This window comes from Thalassophryne amazonica, chromosome 13, assembly GCF_902500255.1.
Source record: "Thalassophryne amazonica chromosome 13, fThaAma1.1, whole genome shotgun sequence".
Lineage (NCBI taxonomy): Eukaryota > Metazoa > Chordata > Actinopteri > Batrachoidiformes > Batrachoididae > Thalassophryne > Thalassophryne amazonica.
Genome location: NC_047115.1, coordinates 92,925,181 through 92,945,443, shown reverse-complemented (window position 1 = coordinate 92,945,443; position 20,263 = coordinate 92,925,181). Strand labels below are relative to the sequence as shown.

Sequence of the window (20,263 nt, the reverse complement as noted above, 5' to 3'; positions counted from 1 at the left end):
TCATTGTCATAACAACAACGAAATTTCCGCACTCACATTCCACATACAAACAGCAATTGATCTACAATTATTACTTGTTTACCGTAATAATGGCACACATCAGAATTAGGACAACACATATACATTTGACAATGTTTATGTGCACTAAACTTGAAACAGTCCGTTTGCCAATTGAGGCGATGTGAGTGTGTTGGTAGCCACTGCAACTGTCAAATCGCGCCACCTGCCAGCTTGGGAAAGACCGGAGGCCTGCCACAGGGAGGGAGGGTCAGGAAGAGAGGTGAGAGGAGAAAACTGGAGCATGCTTCAGTCCATGTGTAAGTCTGTCAGTTTATTGTCCTTGTGGGTTGAGATAAGAATGGAGCCGAATAATCTCACCAGAGCCTGGATAAATTCTTCTGGAGGTAAACAGTGGGAAATTGACCTTGATGCTAGATAGCCTGTAGTGTTGCAGCTGAGCAGTGAAAAACACTATTAACAGTTCCACTCGCACAGCCAAATCCCAATCATGAATTAAGAATATTCCCAATTATGAATTAAGAATATTAACTGTATTACTGTAAACTGTAAACCAAATTATGCATTAACTCAGAACAATTAACCTACATGAAATTCATGAAGACTGAAAAGACTGTTAAAGCATTTAAAAAACCACAGCTAAATCTTGGAGAATATTTTGAAAATCTTGGTAAGATATCAATAACACACATTATAGTAAGAAAGTCACATTGTTGTGTAAATTCCTGTAAATCTTTTCAAAGCCACAGTGTCTTTTTCCCCCCATGACAAAAGTCTACATTAATAAAAAACATTTACATTCTTGTGTAAATTCATGTAAATCCATTCAAAACCACAATGTATTTTTCCAATGAAAGAACGTCTAGATTAATAATAAAAAAGGAGTTGCATAATCTTGTCTAAAATCCTGTTTGAACAGCACAATGTTTATTTTCCAGAGAGAGAAAAATTCTTACCGTGTTCCCTGAGAGCACAGTTTGCTTTTCCCGTTTCTTTTATCTTTTAGGTGTGTTCATGAAGTCAGCGACAGTTCCACGGATTCTTATCCTTATCAAACTTTTTCAGTCTTTCTCCCCATCTTCCGTCTGTCTGACGTCGCTCCGTGACACAGACATGCTGCAAAAGTCTTCTTTTAAAAACTTGAGAGCTCTACAAGTTTGCGATGTCCACATGCTACATTTAGCTTAAGTGTCTTCCACGGAAGTGAAATCCGCAGAATTTCTCGGATCTGCGGAGTTTTCACAGCCCTGGTATAGCCTTTGTTTTTTTTTTGTAAGATTTAAGTCATTAAAAAATGTTTTATTTGGCACCATCATAATATTTATTAATATGGCATGGACAATATGAGCAAAATTTGCATTGTCCGGAAAAATGAATCAACAGTTCCCCTGAAGGGAAACATTTCACTGGCTTTTATGGCCTTGACCTACATTAGGTAGCAACCCATACAGTCTATGACAGCAACGTCAAAGATCATGTGAGGGCTTCCCCCGACACCCACAATGGATGCTGGGAAGCACATAGCGATGACAGCCAATCAGAGTAGAGAGGCACAGTGACATCAGCTGGCAAACAAAATAATCCAGTATAATAGAAAATGCTCTAAAACACTAAAAAGTATTCCCTATGGAATCCCCAAATATGTTCTCTTTATTAAAATGAGATGTAATTTTGCAACATGGTTCAAAAGTAAACCAACATTATAATACTTGGATTTCAGGAGAAACTAAATTGTCAGTTTCCTGAAATGTGAAGGGCTGTACAGCTTTAATGTAGCATAAGAAGAAAATGCGTAATAATTATACATGAATACAAATAGGTGAACCAGCTTTGAAACTATTCTTTTGGGTTGTCTGTCAAACAAATTGTTGGTCAGCTGTGCTCACTTGTTGACCTGTCTGCTTTGTTTTACCAGGAATGTTTTGGAAGGTGAACAAATTGATCTTTAGATGTTGGGACTGAAATGTGCGGTGTACTTCCAAAGCTTAGAGGCACCCACCACGTGCCTGAATGCTCCTGACACTTTAAACAGACACAGAACTGTGGGACTTCGAGGACAGTTCACATGAAACTTCACCCACACTGCAGAGATTGACAAAAATAGACTTTGCACAAGCTCAAGCTAAAAGTTGATCTCCTGAGAACATCCAAGAAGCACTGCTTGGACTGACCATCTCATATTTATATGTTGACCTCTGGAACATGTTCCTTGTCCTCTGGATGTAGAGCAGGATGTTTGCAAAGACACGGATGGCATCTTGGTAGCGCCTCATCATCAGATAGGCAAAACCCACGTAGTAATAGGTGGTGATCTGGCACTCCGGCACGCGGGAGTACATACTCTGCAAAAACAAGGACACAGAAACAGGTGTGGACTCAACAGGACTTTATTAAAAAAAGTGTAATACTGAACACCTTGGGAGAATTTAACAAAAAGCTCAACATAAACAGTCATGATGCGGGCAGTAATTTAAGAAATAATAATAATTAGGGGTGTAACGATACACAAAAATCATGTTTCAATACTTACCTCGGTTTTAAGGTCACGGCTCGGTTCATTTTCGGTTCAATATGGGAACAAAATGCAAAGCCAAAATTTGCTTGTTGTTTAAACCAACAATTTATTGCAACATTATACAAACAGGAAAATAAAATAATTGCAAAGTGCTGTCTGGTAATAAGTTAAATAAATGTTCTCAAATAAACAACAAACGTATGAAATATTATAAAAAATAAATTCCTAGTAAACAGCTTTTAACGAAACTTTTCTACAAGCGCAGTACAACGGTTCCAGGATAGAGCCCTGTTCAATTTTATTCAACCTTCATATGTTTTGCCAGAAAAATTAACTTGTTCAAAAATGTCAAACTATATAAGGAATTTTTTAAAAGAGAATTCACCTTCAAGAATCTCTTTACTTTGTACAATTTATTTCTATCTCTTTCTATTTATAATAATACTGTGAATGTTACTGTTAAATGTTCATTTAATGTTTGTTAATATATCTTTTAAATAAAGCTTTGAAAACAAAAACATTGTGGGAGAGGCAAAAAAGTGAGTAAAACCACCTTAAAAATATTTAGAACCACAAATAAACTTGATTCTTGGTTTGTTTATTTATTTTGCCATTAAAATTGGCCATCACTTATTAAAATAAAATAACTTCTCAAGGCCAGGGCTTCTCAAAGTCTGGGGACTATTTAATCACAGCACAGCAAACGAGGTCAGTGGGCTGAGCAAGTCCGAATGAGGAGGATTGTAGATATCCCTCCGCTCAGCGCTTTACAGGCTGCTGCAGGCAGTGGAGGAAGGGGCGACACGCTGCCGCTCGGTGACAACATAGACTTTCACTTTCAGTCACCAAACATCAGAAAAGTCTCCGGTAATGCCAGGAAAAGTAGCTAGATTTGTCGCTAGTCCATCCATCCATTTTCTTCCGCTTCATCCGGGGTCGGGTCGCGGGGGCAGCAGCTCAAGCAAAGCCACCCAGACCTCCCGATCCACACACACCTCCCCCAGCTCCTCCGGGGGAACCTCAAGGAGTTCCCAAGCCAGCTGAGAGACGTAGTCCCTCCAGCGTGTCCTCGGTCTTCCCCGGGGCCTCCTCCCGATGGGACGTGCCCGGAACACCTCTCCAGCGAGGCGTCCAGGGGACATCCGGAAAAGATGCCCGAGCCACCTCAGCTGGCTCCTTTCGACGTGGAGGAGCAACGGCTCGACTCTGAGCTCCTCCCGAGTGACTGAGGTCCTCACCCTATCTCTAAGGGAGCGCCCAGCCACCCTGCGGAGGAAACTCATCTCGGCCGCTTGTACTCGCAATCTTGTTCTTTCGGTCGAATTACCGCTAGTCACGTTTGAGAAAATAAGTCGTCAAGAGGGTTTGGCAAGTCATCAGATTTAGCAAAAAAGTTGCAAGTTGGCAACAGTGAATGTAAACACACGCAACGCGAACTCACCCGTGAACAGCCCTGTACCGACCCTAACGTCCCGTACCAAAACGCTTCAATACAAATGCATCTATCATTACACCCTTAATAATACATCACGTGGAGATTTTACCTTCTTGTTGAGCTCGATGTTTTCCAGGACTTTGATGGCCTGATAATAATCACCCAGCAATGAGTGGAGCCTCAGGAGTCCCACCAAACTGAAATAGCCCAACATCTTGTACAGGGAGTGTCGTCCATATTCTCCTGCCACACTCTCTGGGTCTCCTGGAACAGAAAAATCACCACATTTTAGCTGCTGTATTTAGCACTTGGATTCCTATTTTTGTAGACAGGCAATCATTTAAAAATCGGTCTACAGTAAATTATGCTGCATTTACACATTATGATGACAAGTCACTAATGCCACGAAGTAAACATTCTTGGCTGCTGATCACAAATGTGATGATTCGGGGCAGAGGTGTCAGGGTGTCCTCAGGAACTGCCTCAACATGTTACCACGCGTTATGATTAATGGCACGTGCTGCTGGAGAATTATCAGGAACCATTACACACGGTCAAGAATAATGTTCCACGTTGTTGTGCACTGTTGCGTGTAACAGTGCATTGTTAAGTTCTGTCACACTGTGAATGCGGTGAATTGTCTCTACACACACCCCCATATTCATCCAATGTCAGTTGCTGAACAATTCAGATCGGTCCAGATTGTTCCTCAAAATCCACACCAGAAAAACTTTGTGACTGCGGCTCTTGTCTCATGTGTTTTCCCAAACATCAGGCACATGCAGCAGGTGGAACACCAGCAGGAGAGCGCTGAGGAGCATTGGAACGAAACTTTTAGCCGACTTGGAGTCACTATCCTCCTTCAGCATACTGCAGCAATGAAACTGAATGCGGTGCAGCAGGGTTTAATTGTGCGCATATCAGAGAAGAATGCTGTCATGCTCTATCAAGGATCATCACTAATCAAGACAGATCAACACGCTCAGTTGCGACCTCCATGACATGAGGCGAAATGAGGGTGGTGCGTGACATTCGTGAAAGATTTTTTGACATCCAAAAACACTCCACGAAAATCACAAATGTCACACACCAACACGCACTATTAAGAAACCTATTCAGATGCGTTGTCACGTTAAGAATGTCAGGAATGTGCCAAGAATGACGCAAATATGACATTCGTAACGTGTCTTGCCTATGTGTAAATGCAGCATTAGTCATTTTCCAACAATGGAGCTCATTTTCCCCAATGATTCATATTTACTTTGCAATGCAGAGCACAAATGTCAAGAGTTCCATTCTAAATAAGCAGTGTAAAGCAAGGTTTGTGTTAGGCTAACACAAACCTTGCTTTATCCATACTGGTTGACCGATATGGATCTTTAAGGTCTGATTATCGGCAAGGTTTGGAGATGGATACAGATACTTCAGGCTGATATTTGCTTGCAGTAATAAGTGTCAAAATTTTGTATAACACACTCTTAACACAAATCTTCCTTTAAATGTTTTGCAGCATATGTTTAATTTGCAGAACCTTTCAACATGACCTTCACACAAAAAGTGTGAGGAGCTAAAAATAACATTATAAAGTTGAATAAATAAATACATGCTGCTGATAGCTCCAGTCTGCACACTGCTGTCTTCTTCTGTGCCAGTCTGCAGCACAGCAGCCTTCAGCACTGACAGGCTGAACCTGTGATGTCTAATAAATCAAGTAGTGCTGTGGGAGAGACTTTGGTACAAACCAGAAAGCAGAGATTCATATTTTAAAAGAGTGGTATGGGCTACCAGCCAATTAGTGCCTGAAGTCAGGGGCCATTAGCTCCATGTGATGGGTACTTTTCACACATCAGTTGGCCTTTCTGAAGTGGAATAAATTAAAGTAATTTAACATTTTTAATGTTTATAACTGACTGTAAGAGCCACAACTTCAGGTAGCTTAACTTAAATGTGATGCATATTTCATGTTTGCTTATGTTTTATGTTACACACAGGTCATAAATGGCATTTAAAAGGTTAAAAACACAATATTACAACCCCAATTCCAATGAAGTTGGGATGTTGTGTAAATTGTAAATAAAAACAGAATACGACTTGCAAATCCTCTTCAACCTACATTCAATTGAATACACCACAAAGACAAGATATTTAATGTTCAAACTAAACTATTGTTTTTGTGCAAATATTTGCTCCTTTTGAAATGGATGCCTGCAACACGTTTCAAAAAAGCTGGGACAGTGGTATGTTTACCACTGTGTTACATCACCTTTCCTTCTAACAACACTCAAGCGATTGGGAACTGAGGACACTAATTGTTGAAGCTTTGTAGGTTGAATTCTTTCCCCATTGTTGCTTGATGTACGACTTCAGTTGTTCAACAGTCCGGGGTCTCCATCGTTATTATATTTTGTGCTTTGCGCTACGAAGCCACACTGTTGTAACACGTGCAGAATGTGGCTTGGCATTGTCTTGCTGAAATAAGCAGGGACATCCCTGAAAAAGACGTTGCTTGGATGGCAGCATGTGTTGCTCCAAAACCTGGATGTACCTTTCAGCATTGATGGTGCCATCACAGATGTGTAAGTTGCCCATGTCATGGGCACTAACACACCCCCATACCATCACAGATGCTGACTTTTGAACTTTGTGCTGGTAACAATCTGGATGTTTTTTTTTCTCTTGTCCAGAGAACATGATGTCCATGATTTCCAAAACAATTTGAAATGTGGACTCATTAGACCACAGCACACTTATCCACTTTGTGGCGGTCCATTTCAAATGAGCTCGGGCACAGAGAAGGCGCTGGTGTTTCTGGATGTTGTTGATGTCTGGCTTTCGCTTTGCATGGTAGAGTTTTAACTTGCACTTGTAGATGTAGTGACAAACTGTGTTAACTGAATGATTTTCTGAAGTGTTCCTGAGCCCACGCAGTTTACACAATGATGTCGGTTTTTAATGTAGTTCCACCTGAGGGATCAAAGGTCACAGGCATTCAATGTTGGTTTTCAGCCTTGCTGCTTAGGTGCAGAAAGTTCTCCAGATTCTCTGAATCTTCTGATTATATTATGGACTGTAGATGATGGAATCCCTAAATTCCTTGCAATTGAACATTGAGAAACATTGCCCTTAAACTGTATTTTTTTCCACTCAGTTGTTCACAAAGTGGTGATCCTCACCCCATCTTTGCTTGTGAATGGCTGAGACTTTTGGGGATGTTCCTTTTATACCTAATCATGACACTCACCTGTTTCCAATTAGGTGTTCTTTGAGCATTCATCAACTTTCCCAGTCTTTTGTTGCCCCATTCCAACTTTTTTGAAACATGTTGCAGGCATCCATTTCAAAATGAGAAAATATTTGCACAAAAACAAAAAAGTCTATCAGCTTGAACATTAAATATCTTGTCTTTGTGGTGTATTCAATTGAATATAGGTTGAAGAGGATTTGCATATCATTGTACTCTGTTTTTATTTAAATTTCACATAATGTCTCAAGTTCATTGAAATTAGGGTTGTAAATATGCACAGCATTTCTTCTTCAAAACTTTTTTCTTCAACAGTTTTGAGTGGGACCACTTTTATTTATTTATTTGTGTAAAAATGTAACCCCTTTAATAATTGTGTTATCTGAACAAGAGCTAAGCCTGGACTGATTTTCATTGTCTATCCTGCTTTTTAAAGGATAAAACGTGGATGGAAAACTTTCTGAATCATAGTTTTTCTACACTTTCATGTTTCATAAATAGGGAGCTGTGTGTATGACCGATAGCTGCTTTAACGAGCGGTTACACCCCTATTCCACAGGGCACCGTTCTATTACAATTCCCCACAATCCAGAAAAACTGAAAAAAATGGGAGCTTACTCCAGCATGCCTCCTATCAGGCTGGCTTATAAAGTGCAGAACTGGCAAGTGGCTGGCTTGTAAAACACATACCTGGCAACCTGCCTGAAAAAAAAAAAAAAAAAAAAAAAAAAAAAAAAAAAAACCATGCTGTGCCCGGCTTCTCAGCCAGAGAAGCTTTGAATTTTTACCCCAATGGAGCACAAACAAACAAGTATCAAGCTGTACTCACTGGGACTACCCTGTTTAAAGAAATGTGAAGATTACTGAAACAGTTAAGACTACGAACACCTGAAAGTGACCACATAATGACACTGATTTGGTGAATCGGGATAAAATTTTTGAACAGCTTCAAAATTTCATCCCTATGTCAAGACTGGTGCCGATGATGGCCATAACTACTGCATATACCAAGTTTGTCAAAGACTGACAAAAGATGGACCAAGAAGTTACTGTAATGCTTCAAAATGTGCCCTGATTTGTGATTTAGGATAAAATTGGAAGGAACGGCGCTCTGTGGAATGAGGTTATTAGCAATGAAGTCACACAAACGATCATGTGATCATCTGTAAACAGTTTGTACAGTTTTTAAACCATTCCATTAAAACTACTAACGTTCTGTTCTGTGAAAACAAGTGAAGCCTCCTATCTCTTCCTCCTCTCACTCTCACTCTCACCCCCTCCCCTCTCCTCCTCTGTTCTCACCCTCTCTCCTTTTTTAGTTAAATGCCACAGTGACTCTCTTGTCTTCCTGGATCTTTTTGGAAACACAAAAGCTTTAATCTGTAAAATAAACCATTCATTTCTCAATGTAACAGCAGCTACAGACACAGGAGGAGCTCTGGATTATTTAATGAAGGATTCGGGTAAAGTTTTTTCTTTCTGCAATGCTGAACACTGAACTGAAACTCGACACAGAGACCTGCAGCAGGAGACGGATGCCATTTTCAGCTGTGCAGTGGAAGCCCCTGAATGCCGATCTCTTTTTAAAAATTAACACATGAAGGAGAAACGTAGCCACCAGTCGCTACAACCAGCGATGAGAAAAATAAACTGTCATAATGGCCGCTATAAATGGCCAATATCGATACCGATGGCCAAAAATCAGCCTGGCCGATAATCGGTTGACCCCTAGTTTATTTCCATCCAAGTTCAGTTTAGTTTCCCCACACACATATCAATGCCACACACGTGTCAACACTTAGTGCAGCAGATAACATAAGAAAAAGAAAAAAAAAAAAATCTTGATATAAGTATCAAATCTAGCATAACTGATGTTTATGGCATACTTTGCAAATATGATCAATTAGCCACTCAAATTTCCAAGATGGTGACCCAAAATGGTAACCTGTCAAATTATTATGTCCTCTCATTTAAAAATGTAGTTTTCTTGTATACATCTTGGCCACTTCACCCCTACACTCCACACATCCTTACAAAAAATAAACATTCAAGCAGACAAAAACAAATTTACACTACAAAATACACAAATTGAAGTAAAACATGACAAACATTCACAGTGGATAATAGGACAGAATAGTCAACTTTTACAAGCATGTTAGTTTATGCGTATCCTATTTTATCTTGAAGGGCCAGGAACACACAAAACCAGCTCCAAGATGTGACATTAGCAGCCATCTTGAAAATGGCCACAATGATGGAATTTCATGTGGCTAATCAATCAGAATTGCTAAATACACCTTTGGGAAGGCTCGTGCAAGTTTTGGTGCTTTTATCACAATTTGCGTGACTAACATAAAATGGACTTAATCTGTTCCACTAACTTTCAGAAGGCATCAGACATCAGAAGTCTACAGACTAATAACTAATAACGAAGCAATAATAATGGCCAAAGCAAATCAATTTCGCTATTGGGAAACGTCTGAGGAAACAGTGTAGCCAAATCTGAACAAAAGTTCTAAGAACATTTGTAAAGGGTCATTTTCAACACCCAGAGGTTCTTCGCTTTTGAAAAAGGTTCATTTAAGAAAGGAGCTACAATTTTGGGTGCAAGGTAGGGTGGAGATCCACTCTCAGACATTGATGGCTGGACCTCTTTGTTCCCTTGACTCTCTGCCACTGTGGCCTGCACGCTAGCTTCAGACTACCAGGTGAGAAGTTGATTTATGAACTCAGTCTATTTGTGGCCCTCTGCACAGACTCCACCTTCCTGTGTCTCGGTCCTTTGGCATAGCTTTTCACAGCAGAAATGCCCACACTGCCTGCATCAAATGTTTCTTTGCATGTCTTGGAAAATGTCTGGTGTACACCACCTACCACAGGCCTAAAAAAATCATCTGCTACACACTACAAACTGATGCTACCAATTTTTGCATGACACTGACTAGCTACTAGCAACCTCAAAGGGTCAAAACTCAAACTCGCCAGTGGGTTACTAAGTACAGCCATCTCTTGTTAAAGAGACACTGCACTGAAGATTATGAAGGCAATCTGAGTGGGGGCTAAAACTGAGGGGGGGAGGTGATGGTCTAGTGGTTAAGGTGTTGGGCTTGAGACCAGATGATCCTCGGTTCACATCCCCGCCTGACTGGAACATCACTAAGGGCCCTTGGGCAAGGTCCTTAATTCCCTATTGCTCCCAGTGTGTAGTGAGCGCCTTGTATGGCAGCACCCTGACATCGGGGTGAATGTGAGGCATAATTGTAAAGCGCTTTGAGCGTCTGATGCAGATGGAAAAGCGCTATATAAATGCAGTCCATTTACCAACACTACTTCAACAAAGTTAACTCAACTAATCAACTTTAATCCATCATAAAGACAGCCCAAGTAGTCCAAATACAAATTCTGTATATGAACAGTTCAGATGCAAAACCCAGTATCTCCAAAACCATACATTTTTAGTTGACGCAAACATGTACTTGGCTGTTAAGGCGACCATCAGTGCGCAAAATATGAAAGAATTTAATCAAACTGTTTTCATGTTATTGATGAAAGTCTGTGCATTTCCGCATAGGGTTTCCTTTAAATCTCCATTTTCAACTGCATTTTTCTCCATTTGAAAAAAAGGACTTACTGGGTTTTACATCTGAACTCTTCATATTGACTCAAGACATTCAGATTTCTCTTTACCTCCACTGGTGTAGATCTCAAGCTGCCGGTTAATGTTGCTCTTGTCAACAAGTGAGTGGAGAACATTGAGGACACTGTGTACATTCCAGATCTTTGGGTTGTTCCTCAGGAACTCAATCTCTTCCTCAGATTTCTTGGCTGTCTTACAGCGGTATTGACTGAAGGACTGGAACTGAAGAAGGTAAGAAATCTTTAGCATTTAATTTCCATATATTACCTGACAACATGAAAACAGGCTTTCTGTGTTCTCTTACGAGACAGTCTAACTTAAAACAGGTACGTCTCAAGAAATTAAAGCATCATGAGAAAGTGTGATTTTTTTGTCAGTTATTTCACAAAGTAAAAATGTTATATATTCTACACTCATTACATATAAACTATAAAATATTTCAAGTATTTTTATTTTAAGTTGATATTATCTATGGGGATGTTTTTGTTTTCTTATTAGTATCGTATACAGAGTGCAACTTTGTGCAATTCTGTCTCTCTGGAGAGGAATGAGTAGGGAAACTGGGAAGAGGCTCGAAGAAAAATGTGTTATATAGTTTTGCCGCAAAAGTTAAGAATACATGCATACATAGAAACACTTCAGACATCTTTAGAGAAATAATTACAAACAGAATTGAATATGAATGTTCTTTCTCTCTTGTGCGAAATCCATCTTTGTATGATAGTCTCCTTTTCCCTTCTACTTTATTTATACCGTGACATTTTTGGATCTGATCCCTGCCTTTGTCCCTTCAGAACTAAACGATTGCAGTGTCCAATTCTCTGGCTTAATGCAGTCCAAAATTGGAGGTCTCCAGCTTCAAAATGCTGCTATGATTTTGGCCTCTCTTTACTGGCTTCCTGTCCATGCGAGGTCCGATTTTAAGGTTTTTCTACTAATGTACAAAATCATTCACGAGTCGTGAATGATTTTGTAATGATTTAAGCGCCTTGGGGCAACTGTTTGTTGTGATTTGGCGCTATATACATAAAACTGATTTGATTTGATTTAGTGCCTCACTACCTGGTCAATCTCATTAAACCTGATGTACCGGCCTGTGTTCCGTGTTCTCAGGATGCAGAATTACTATGTGTCCTGAAGGTTAGAAAGAAGTTAGCAGGCCTCAGAGATTTCTCTTATTATGTGCCTGTTGTCTGGAACAATCTGCCTGCTGAGATAAAACAGTCAGATCCTCTGGAGTTCTTCAAGTACAGATTAAAGACTCATCAGTTTTCTCTTTTGTATGACTAACATATGTGCATAAGGTCTAACCATTTATCTCAAATTTATTACAAATAATCATAAAAAAACCCCTTAAGAAATCACATCTACATAGGTATTCACAAACTTTGCATTGAAGCTCAAAATTGAGCTCAGGTGCCTCCTGGTTCCAATGATCATCCTTGAGATGTTTCTACAGCTTAATCGGAGTCCACCTGGAGTAAATTCAGTTGATTGGACATGCTCTGGAAAGACACACACCTGTCTACATACAAGGTCGCACAGTTAACTGCATGTCAAAGCACAAACCAAAGGAATTGTCTGTAGACCTCTGAGACAGGATTGTCTCAAGGCACAAATCTGGAGAAGGGTACAGAAACATTTCTGCTACTGTGAATGACCCAATGAGCACAGAGGCCCTCCGTCATCCCTACATGGAAGAAGTTCTGATCCACCAGGACTCTTCCTAGAGCTGGCTGCCCGTCTAAACTGAGCAATCAGTGAGAAGGGCCTTAGTCAGGGAGGTGACCAAGAACCCAATAGTCACTCTGTCAGAGCTCCAGCATTTCTCTGTGGAGAGAAGAGAACCTTCCAGAAGGAGAACCATCTCTGCAGCAATCCACCAATCAGGCCTGTATGGTAGAATGACCAGACGGAAGCCACGCCTTAGTAAAAAGGCACAGGGCAAGATATTAAAGGAGTGGCTTCAGGACAACTCTGTCCTTGAATGGCACAGCCAGAGCCCAGACCTGAATCTGAATGACATCTCTGGAGAGATCTGAAAATAGCTGTGCACCGATTCTCCCCATCTAACCTGATGGAGCTTCAGAGATCCTGTAGAGAGGAATGGACAAAACTGCCCAAAGATAGGTGCACCAAGCTTGTGGCATCATACGAGGTCTGTTAGAAAAGTATCCGACCTTTTTATTTTTTGCAAAAACCATATGGATTTGAATCACGTGTGATTGCATCAGCCAAGCTTGAACCTTCGTGCGCATGTGTGAGTTTTTTCACGCCTGTCGGTTGCGTCATTCGCCTGTGAGCAGGCTTTGTGTGAGCAGTGGTCCACCCCTCTCATTAGATTTTTATTGCGAATAAAATGTCTGAACGATTTGGAGCTTTGCTGCATCAAATTTTTCCAGAAACTGTGAGAGACCTCCAGGTGGACACCATTCGGAAAATTCAGATGGCTTTCAGGGACGATTTTATGGGGATTACACAGATTAAGGAGTGCTCCAGCTGGTTTAAAGACCGCTCACAGCGTCTGAGAGCGCGGCGCACTCCGAGCGCCGATCGACAGGCTGAAACCCCACTGAAACAACCGGATCATTTCCAAAGTGAAGTCTTTGTTGACCCAGGACGTCGTCTGACTTCCACAGAAATGGCAGAAGATGTGGACATCACCACTTTTTCAGCACATTCCACTGTTACAGGAGTTTTTGTCATGGAAAGAGAAGTGGAGGGATGCGCCAGAGCCGCTCATGGTGTGGACAAAAGCACCTCCGTGTTGGTCTCACAGGACGGCTTTCAGACGGCTTTCGGTGGCTTTTCAGTCGTGTGACTATCTGAGAAATTGTGAATGAGCTGGACATGCCAGAACATGTCGTGTGAGGCTTCATCACGGTGTTGCTTTGCGCCATGCGGCTCAGTCCCGACACACAAATTTCTCCGCACGTCTGTCTCAATGTGCCGAAAAAGTGCTGATGTCCACGTCTTCTGCAATTTCTGTGGAAGTCAGACGATGTCCCGGATCAACAAAGCCTTCACTCTGGAAATGAACGGCACATTCCACTGTTACAGGAGTTTTTGTCATGGAAAGAGGAGCGGTCCAAATCGTTCAGACATTTTATTCGCAATAAAAAAAATCAGACGAGAGGGGTGGACCACTGCTCACACAAAGCCTGCTCACAGGCGAATGACGCAACCGACAGGCGTGAAAAAACTCACGCATGTGCACGAAGGTTCAAGCTTGGCTGATGCAATCACACGTGATTCAAATCCATATGGTTTTTGCAAAAAATAAAAAGGTCGGATACTTTTCTAACAGACCTCGTATTCAAGAAAACCTGTGGCTGTAAAATAAAAAAAAAGTGGAAAAAGTGAAGTGCTGAGAATACTTTCTGCATGCGTTGTATGCCCTTTAACAATGAAGCAGATCTCAGCCTCATTATATCTAAATTCTGAGCTTGTTAAGTGAAGCATAGGGCTAGCTGCCGGCCACCACATTAGTACCCACTTTGCTTTTTTGTTGATTTACCTCTAGTTAAACTAATGCCTTAGGTGCTGTTAGTTCCATCCCATTGATTCCGCTCTCTTCTCACTCTGTTTGAGGTATTACTGCCAAGACCACGCCCTAGGACTGGGGAGTTTGGAGCTGCATGCTGAACAAATGGATGGGGTGCAGATGACAATGAGAACTGGAGCAACACAGAACCTCAAAGTCTTCTGACTCCTTGGAGCTGATCTGACATGGACACTTAATCTGACTGTGCTGTTTACATCCTGTTCATGGTTTGTGTGTTTTTATTTTTATTTTCTTGTCTCCGTTATTTGGTAGAATAGTCTAAGCAATGGATCACTCCACTGAGTCTGGTCTGCTTGAGGTTTCTTCATCAAAAACGCCAGAGGAAGTTTTTCTCTCGGGGGGGGGGAGGGGGTAAGGTTAGACCTTACTCATGTGAAGCACCTTGAGGCAGCTTTCTTGTGATTTGGTGCTATATTAATAAAAACAATTGAATCTTCCTTGTGGTTAAAAAGGGCAGTCAACCTCTGATCCACTGAAAATACGACATACGGAATACAAATTTAAGTAAATCTATCTTCCAAGAATTATTTTTCAATAACTTTATGTGGAAATGAAGTGGACATTCAAACTGTGTATTGTTTAGTACTATAAAATGTATGCAGTTGGTGAAATTTTTAACCAAGGTGTATGTAAAGGTATGGTACCTGATAGATGAATTCATCAATAATATCCCACAGCCACTGGTTAGGCAATTCCAAAGGGGCGGGTCCATCGGCATCTGTTCACATTACAAATAACCTCATGGGACTGCCATTTTCAGAGACAACCTGACACAAACCAAACTAAACACGATACTGGAATATTGCAATGATTTAATAAATAAATACATAGAGGATTGTTCTTGTAACTCACTCAGAATATAGTTGAACAGGTTGCAGTAATTGTAGTAAGACTCAAATCTCTGGTCCAAAGTTGGCCCACCCTAATTTAGCAAGTAAGTATTTATAGCAGTGTCAAGAGCAGTAGTTAAGAGATGATTTTACGGAGAGAGAAAAGAAAAAGTTAATTATCCAGACTGATGTTACTCACGCTGACTTTAGCGTAGATGTGTCTGTAGTACAGCTCTTTATAGAGGATGAGGAAGACGGCGTCTGCAGGACAACATGTTGACAACAGGATATGTAACATTCTCACTGCTAAACTACACAGAAGCAGAAATGTAAAGGTGGTTAAAGACATCATCTGAGTGCGCTTGTAGTGGAGACGTCTAACCAGGTCAGTAAACCATCCCCATCTATTCAGTCAACCCCTCACACTCTGAGGTGGACAACAGAGTCTAGCCTCTTGACAAAAGGTCACATTTTTCCAAATACTTTGGACAAGGTTCTTGTTTTTGTGACAACTATGGCACTGTTTTTTCTTTTTGCCGTCATCTGTTCTAGAGCTGTGAATAAAAGTCATCTTTGTGATTCAAACTACACCCATCTGATCCAACATTCTGCTGCATGACTTTGAGCTGGAAGATAAGACTCCAATTGAAGGACAATCAGAACAAAGCTCACAAAGGTCACTCACCATTGCCAACAAGGGATGCAATGGCCTCAGCCTCCGGCCAGGGAGAGGTCTTAAAGAAACGATCAGTCAACTTGTTCCAACTAAATATGAAGAAAAATGCAAAGTTAAGTCTCCTCGAAATGCACAGGAGCCAGCAAAAGAGATTTTGACTCAAGAAATGACCTGTTCTCATAGACATCTTGGATCTCGTATATCTTCTGCTCAATGCTCTCGCTGGACACGCGATTGGACTGCAGCTCATAAACCTTCTGGTCGATCAAATCAGAAATGGTTTTGTGGAAGTACTGCAGGAAGTTCTTGATCACCTCTGGGATAACATGGTAGGTCTGCTGCTCATACTGCCTCTCATAGGCCAGGTCGGCTTTAGGGTCGCCTGTATAAGAGAAGACAGGAAGGACACTTCCACTGTAACTTAAATGTTAACTGTAGCTTTACTTTATACTGACAATAAACAAAAGAATGTACATGGCTACTATGTGCAAGAAAACAAAGCCTCTTTACTAACCCGTGTGCAGGTCATAGTCGTTTGTGTAGGCATAAGGATCATACTGTAAGAAATCAGCAGTCACACATTCATTTTATTAGGCAGAGTAAACACACATTTGAATTATGTTATTCTTATGTGAATATCGACTTACATTTACTACAGGAGCAGGTACAAATGTTAGGTTATGTTATAAAATTGGAAGTGAATGGACATACATGTGTATAAATATTTCAGAATGCAGGCACCAACTCATGAAACTAGCAGTGTTAATCAAGGGCCATAACTCTGCCAAAATGTGTTAATCTTGTACAATATTACAATATGTGTATTATCAACCTATAACAAGTATCTGTACCAAGTTGAAATTCCATCTTAAGGTGCGAGAGGAGTTGATTTCAGAATGCAGACACCATTCAAGAAACAGTCTAGATTTGTTAATCAAGGGTCATAACTCTGGTAAGTTGGGCCCAAGTAAAACAATATTATAATGTGCGCATTACCAACCTATCACAAAGATTTGTACCGTGTTTTATAAAATTCCTCTTAAAAATGTGAGGTGGTGATTTCAAAACTCTTATACCATATTTAGGAGGGAGGGACATACGGACATTGCCACTACATAATCACCCTTTTGGCCTTTGAATAGCGACGCACCAGCTGCATTCATTTGCTGTGTGCATGTCTGAAGTGATCCTTGCTGTATGTTTCAGGCTTAATCAAAAACAGATGCATTATGGTTCTAGTACCCCTCCTATATGTGAAAGTGGAGCAAAACACATTGCCCACACACCCTGCTGGGTGCTGCATCATTACAAAAGCAAATGATGTAGATAAGACAAAAAAATGAGGACTGCTATGAGGACACCCAGATTGCATCTGGTCATGATGTACATTAGAATGCCATGTGCATGAATGCACGCACAGATGCACATGCATAATTGCGACCAGGCATCATCGTAGGTGGGTGATCATTAAGGAGTACATTTTTTACATTTAATTTTTCCTTACATGCTAATTTTCAGACATCTCCTTAAGCTCCACAATCGTGGGGCTCATTTCAGACATTTGCTCAACTGTTATTGGGAAAAAGGGGGTGCCCGCAATGTGGCGTGAAATGAATGTTCAAAATACCTACCAAAACTCCAACCACTGAACTTGCACCTTGCAGTGCAGCACCTTTGGTGTGCTGTAACAGATTACAGTTGATCCACAAACTATAAAGACTTCCACTCACAGTTTGCACACATAGCACATTATGCCAAATAGTTTTTAACTTCTTTTTAAAGAACTGCATAAATCTCTATCACTGTCAGTGAAATCAAGTTATGAGTCAATTCTGAGTGGAGAAAAAAGCTACATGTTTACATGAAAAGAAGTCTGCTGCCACTGCGTCGTGCTATTTGTGTTCCTGCCCGTGTCCACGCACGGCAATAATTTCTAATAACTATCAAGAAGATGAGAGCAAAATGTGCACACTGCTGCTTCTGAGCTCAGTCAGTGAGTATGTGCCGCGCCGTCCTCAGCTGGCAGGTACAGAGCCCACTGAGCCCTGGGGAAAAAAAAACAAACAAACAAACAAAAAACTAAGCATTTGGATCCCCTATGCTCTGATTTTGGGCCCCCATGCTTTGATTTAACTAGCATAGGGGGTTTTCTGTCTTTTTTTTCCTTCCTTTTTAAAGGACATGTCGCACATTATTTAACGTCCCAGTTAGCAACACAAAGTGGCCCTCAAAATTCAGGAAATAGCGTTTCAAAGGGTTAAAAATTTTCTGGGGTGGATGCCCCTGGACCCTCACACAATACTCGCGCCTTCAACGCTCATCATGTGGCCATGCCCTGCTAAGTTCCACCCTATGCTGTGAAAAATTACTGGTGAGAACCCTGTATATATACACATATATTTAATTTGTCAAAAATATGATACCTCAACACATTATGAGAAATTTCTAAATTTAGGAATGTTAATAAGTTAGAAAAGTAGGCATGACAACAGTAAGCCTATTTTAGTTTTATATGCCAACAAAAATGGCTTTGAAAGAACAATTTATCAATGTGTATTTTATAAGAACTTGGGCATTTCAGTACACTGATTCAGAGTTTTGTTTTGATTTATAAAATAAATTTCTGATAACCACAGAAAAACAGCTTTCATTTGATATATTACACTTGTGTTTCGTAATTTTCATTTTTGAATCGCTAGAGGCCAAATAGCCCGGGTGGTGATAACAGCACAGGGGATTGTGGGCCGCCGGCTACCAGATCTGGACTCCGTTTACATTGCCTGAGTCCAGAAGAGGGCCAGACGTATGGCTGCCGATCCCACCCACCCGGGCAATGCACTGTTTGTACCACTTCCATTAGGGAAGCGGTATAGGAACATTAAAGCCACCACAAAAAGACTCAGGGACAGCTTCTTTCCTAGAGCTGTGAAAGCCATAGCCCCCCTGCAGTGAACCACTGCATCCCACCCCCCTACGGAACTCAACATGAACCCTCCCCCCTTAAACACACATACCTACCCCTATCACACACAGACTCACATCTACATGTCTACCATGAACACACACACACACACACACACACACACACACACACACACACACACACACACACACACACACACACACACACACACACACACACCCCTAACAATCAAACTCAATCAAGACTCGCACTAAGTTGCACTTTAACTTTTATCTCTTCATCTCCTCATTGTCACCTCCTCTCTCCCCTGTACACTCATTCTCATGTAGATACATACACACACCACCTGTAAAAATATATATATATATTTTTTACCGTTATTATTTAAGTGTTTTATTTATGTGTGTGCTGATTTATTTATTATGTGCCTTGCCAGGAGTGTGCAAAATTTCGTTATGCCTGCATAATGACAATAAAGATCTTGATTGATTTAAAAAAAAAAAAAAAAAAAAAAAAATTCTGGGGTGTGCACCATACTTTCATCTCCCTGTTTATTTGTCCCATCTTCAAGCGGTTTAGTCCCGTGTTTAATATGAATAAAGTTGACAAAACGTGTCTTCACTGGGGCTGGGCATCGAAAACCGGTTCCTGTTAAGAAATTATTCGATCCACCAACATCAATAGCCTTTTTGCTGAACAATTCCCTTATCGGTTCTTCTGTTCACATTACTCTGGAGCGGCCGTTGTTTGAGGGTGTGCATTGGAAAAATAATTATTTCTCTATGTTGATTGCAGACTCACTATTTCTGCAGCTTGAAGCAATGAAGCAGCGCTGTGACCCCTTGCTTCGCTGGTTCTCTGCTTTGCTGCTTTTCAGAAGCAGCAGGTCTGCAATTTCTTCATTAACCCCCCTTAAAGCCATTTACAGATATCAATTATGAGTCATCTTTGAGCGGATTAAAGTCACTAACTGGGACTGTTGTCTTGTTGCGGTCAAGAAATGAGAATTGTTCTCCATTCCACACTGGAGTTCTGCATGATGGTTCTCTGGCGTGAGCTGGATCTGCTTCACCGGTGCATAAACTGAAGTTGTCCATCAGGTAAAGGAAATACTAATAATGATGTTTTGTGGGACTATGGCTGAATCTCAATTCTACCCCTCAGCCCTTCCTCTCCGTTTTATGCGGGCACGAGAGACAGAGGGGTGTCTCAATTCTCTTTTTGGAGCAAGACAGAGGAGTAGGCGGAGGGCTTCAAACCCCTTCAAACGGAGTGAATCTGAATCCCATAACATACATACAGGTGCTGGTCATATAATTAGAATATCATGAAAAAGTTGGTTTATTTCAGTAATTCCATTCAAAAAGTTAGACTTGTATAATGTATACATTCATTCCACACAGACTGATATATGTCAAGTGTT

The 20,263-nt window shown here is 40.8% G+C and overlaps 1 protein-coding gene across 4 annotated transcripts in view; it reads right to left on the bottom strand.

Moving 5' to 3' along the window:
* eif3s6ip (eukaryotic translation initiation factor 3, subunit 6 interacting protein) overlaps positions 1-20,263 on the bottom strand; it is a 53,969-nt gene that overhangs the window by 14,613 nt on the left and 19,093 nt on the right. For 3 of the 4 annotated variants that reach the window (XM_034184679.1, XM_034184677.1, XM_034184678.1), the window contains 9 exons: positions 16,432-16,474; positions 16,089-16,299; positions 15,927-16,006; positions 15,441-15,502; positions 15,264-15,333; positions 15,056-15,129; positions 10,897-11,068; positions 4,078-4,232; positions 2,190-2,360 (listed from right to left, as the gene is read on the bottom strand). In XM_034184679.1, the coding sequence (XP_034040570.1) occupies positions 2,190-2,360; positions 4,078-4,232; positions 10,897-11,068; positions 15,056-15,129; positions 15,264-15,333; positions 15,441-15,502; positions 15,927-16,006; positions 16,089-16,299; positions 16,432-16,474 (1,038 nt within the window). Of the gene's footprint in view, positions 1-2,189; positions 2,361-4,077; positions 4,233-10,896; positions 11,069-15,055; positions 15,130-15,263; positions 15,334-15,440; positions 15,503-15,926; positions 16,007-16,088; positions 16,300-16,431; positions 16,475-20,263 lie in introns of those variants that run through there. The other variant, XM_034184680.1, reaches the window with a different exon arrangement.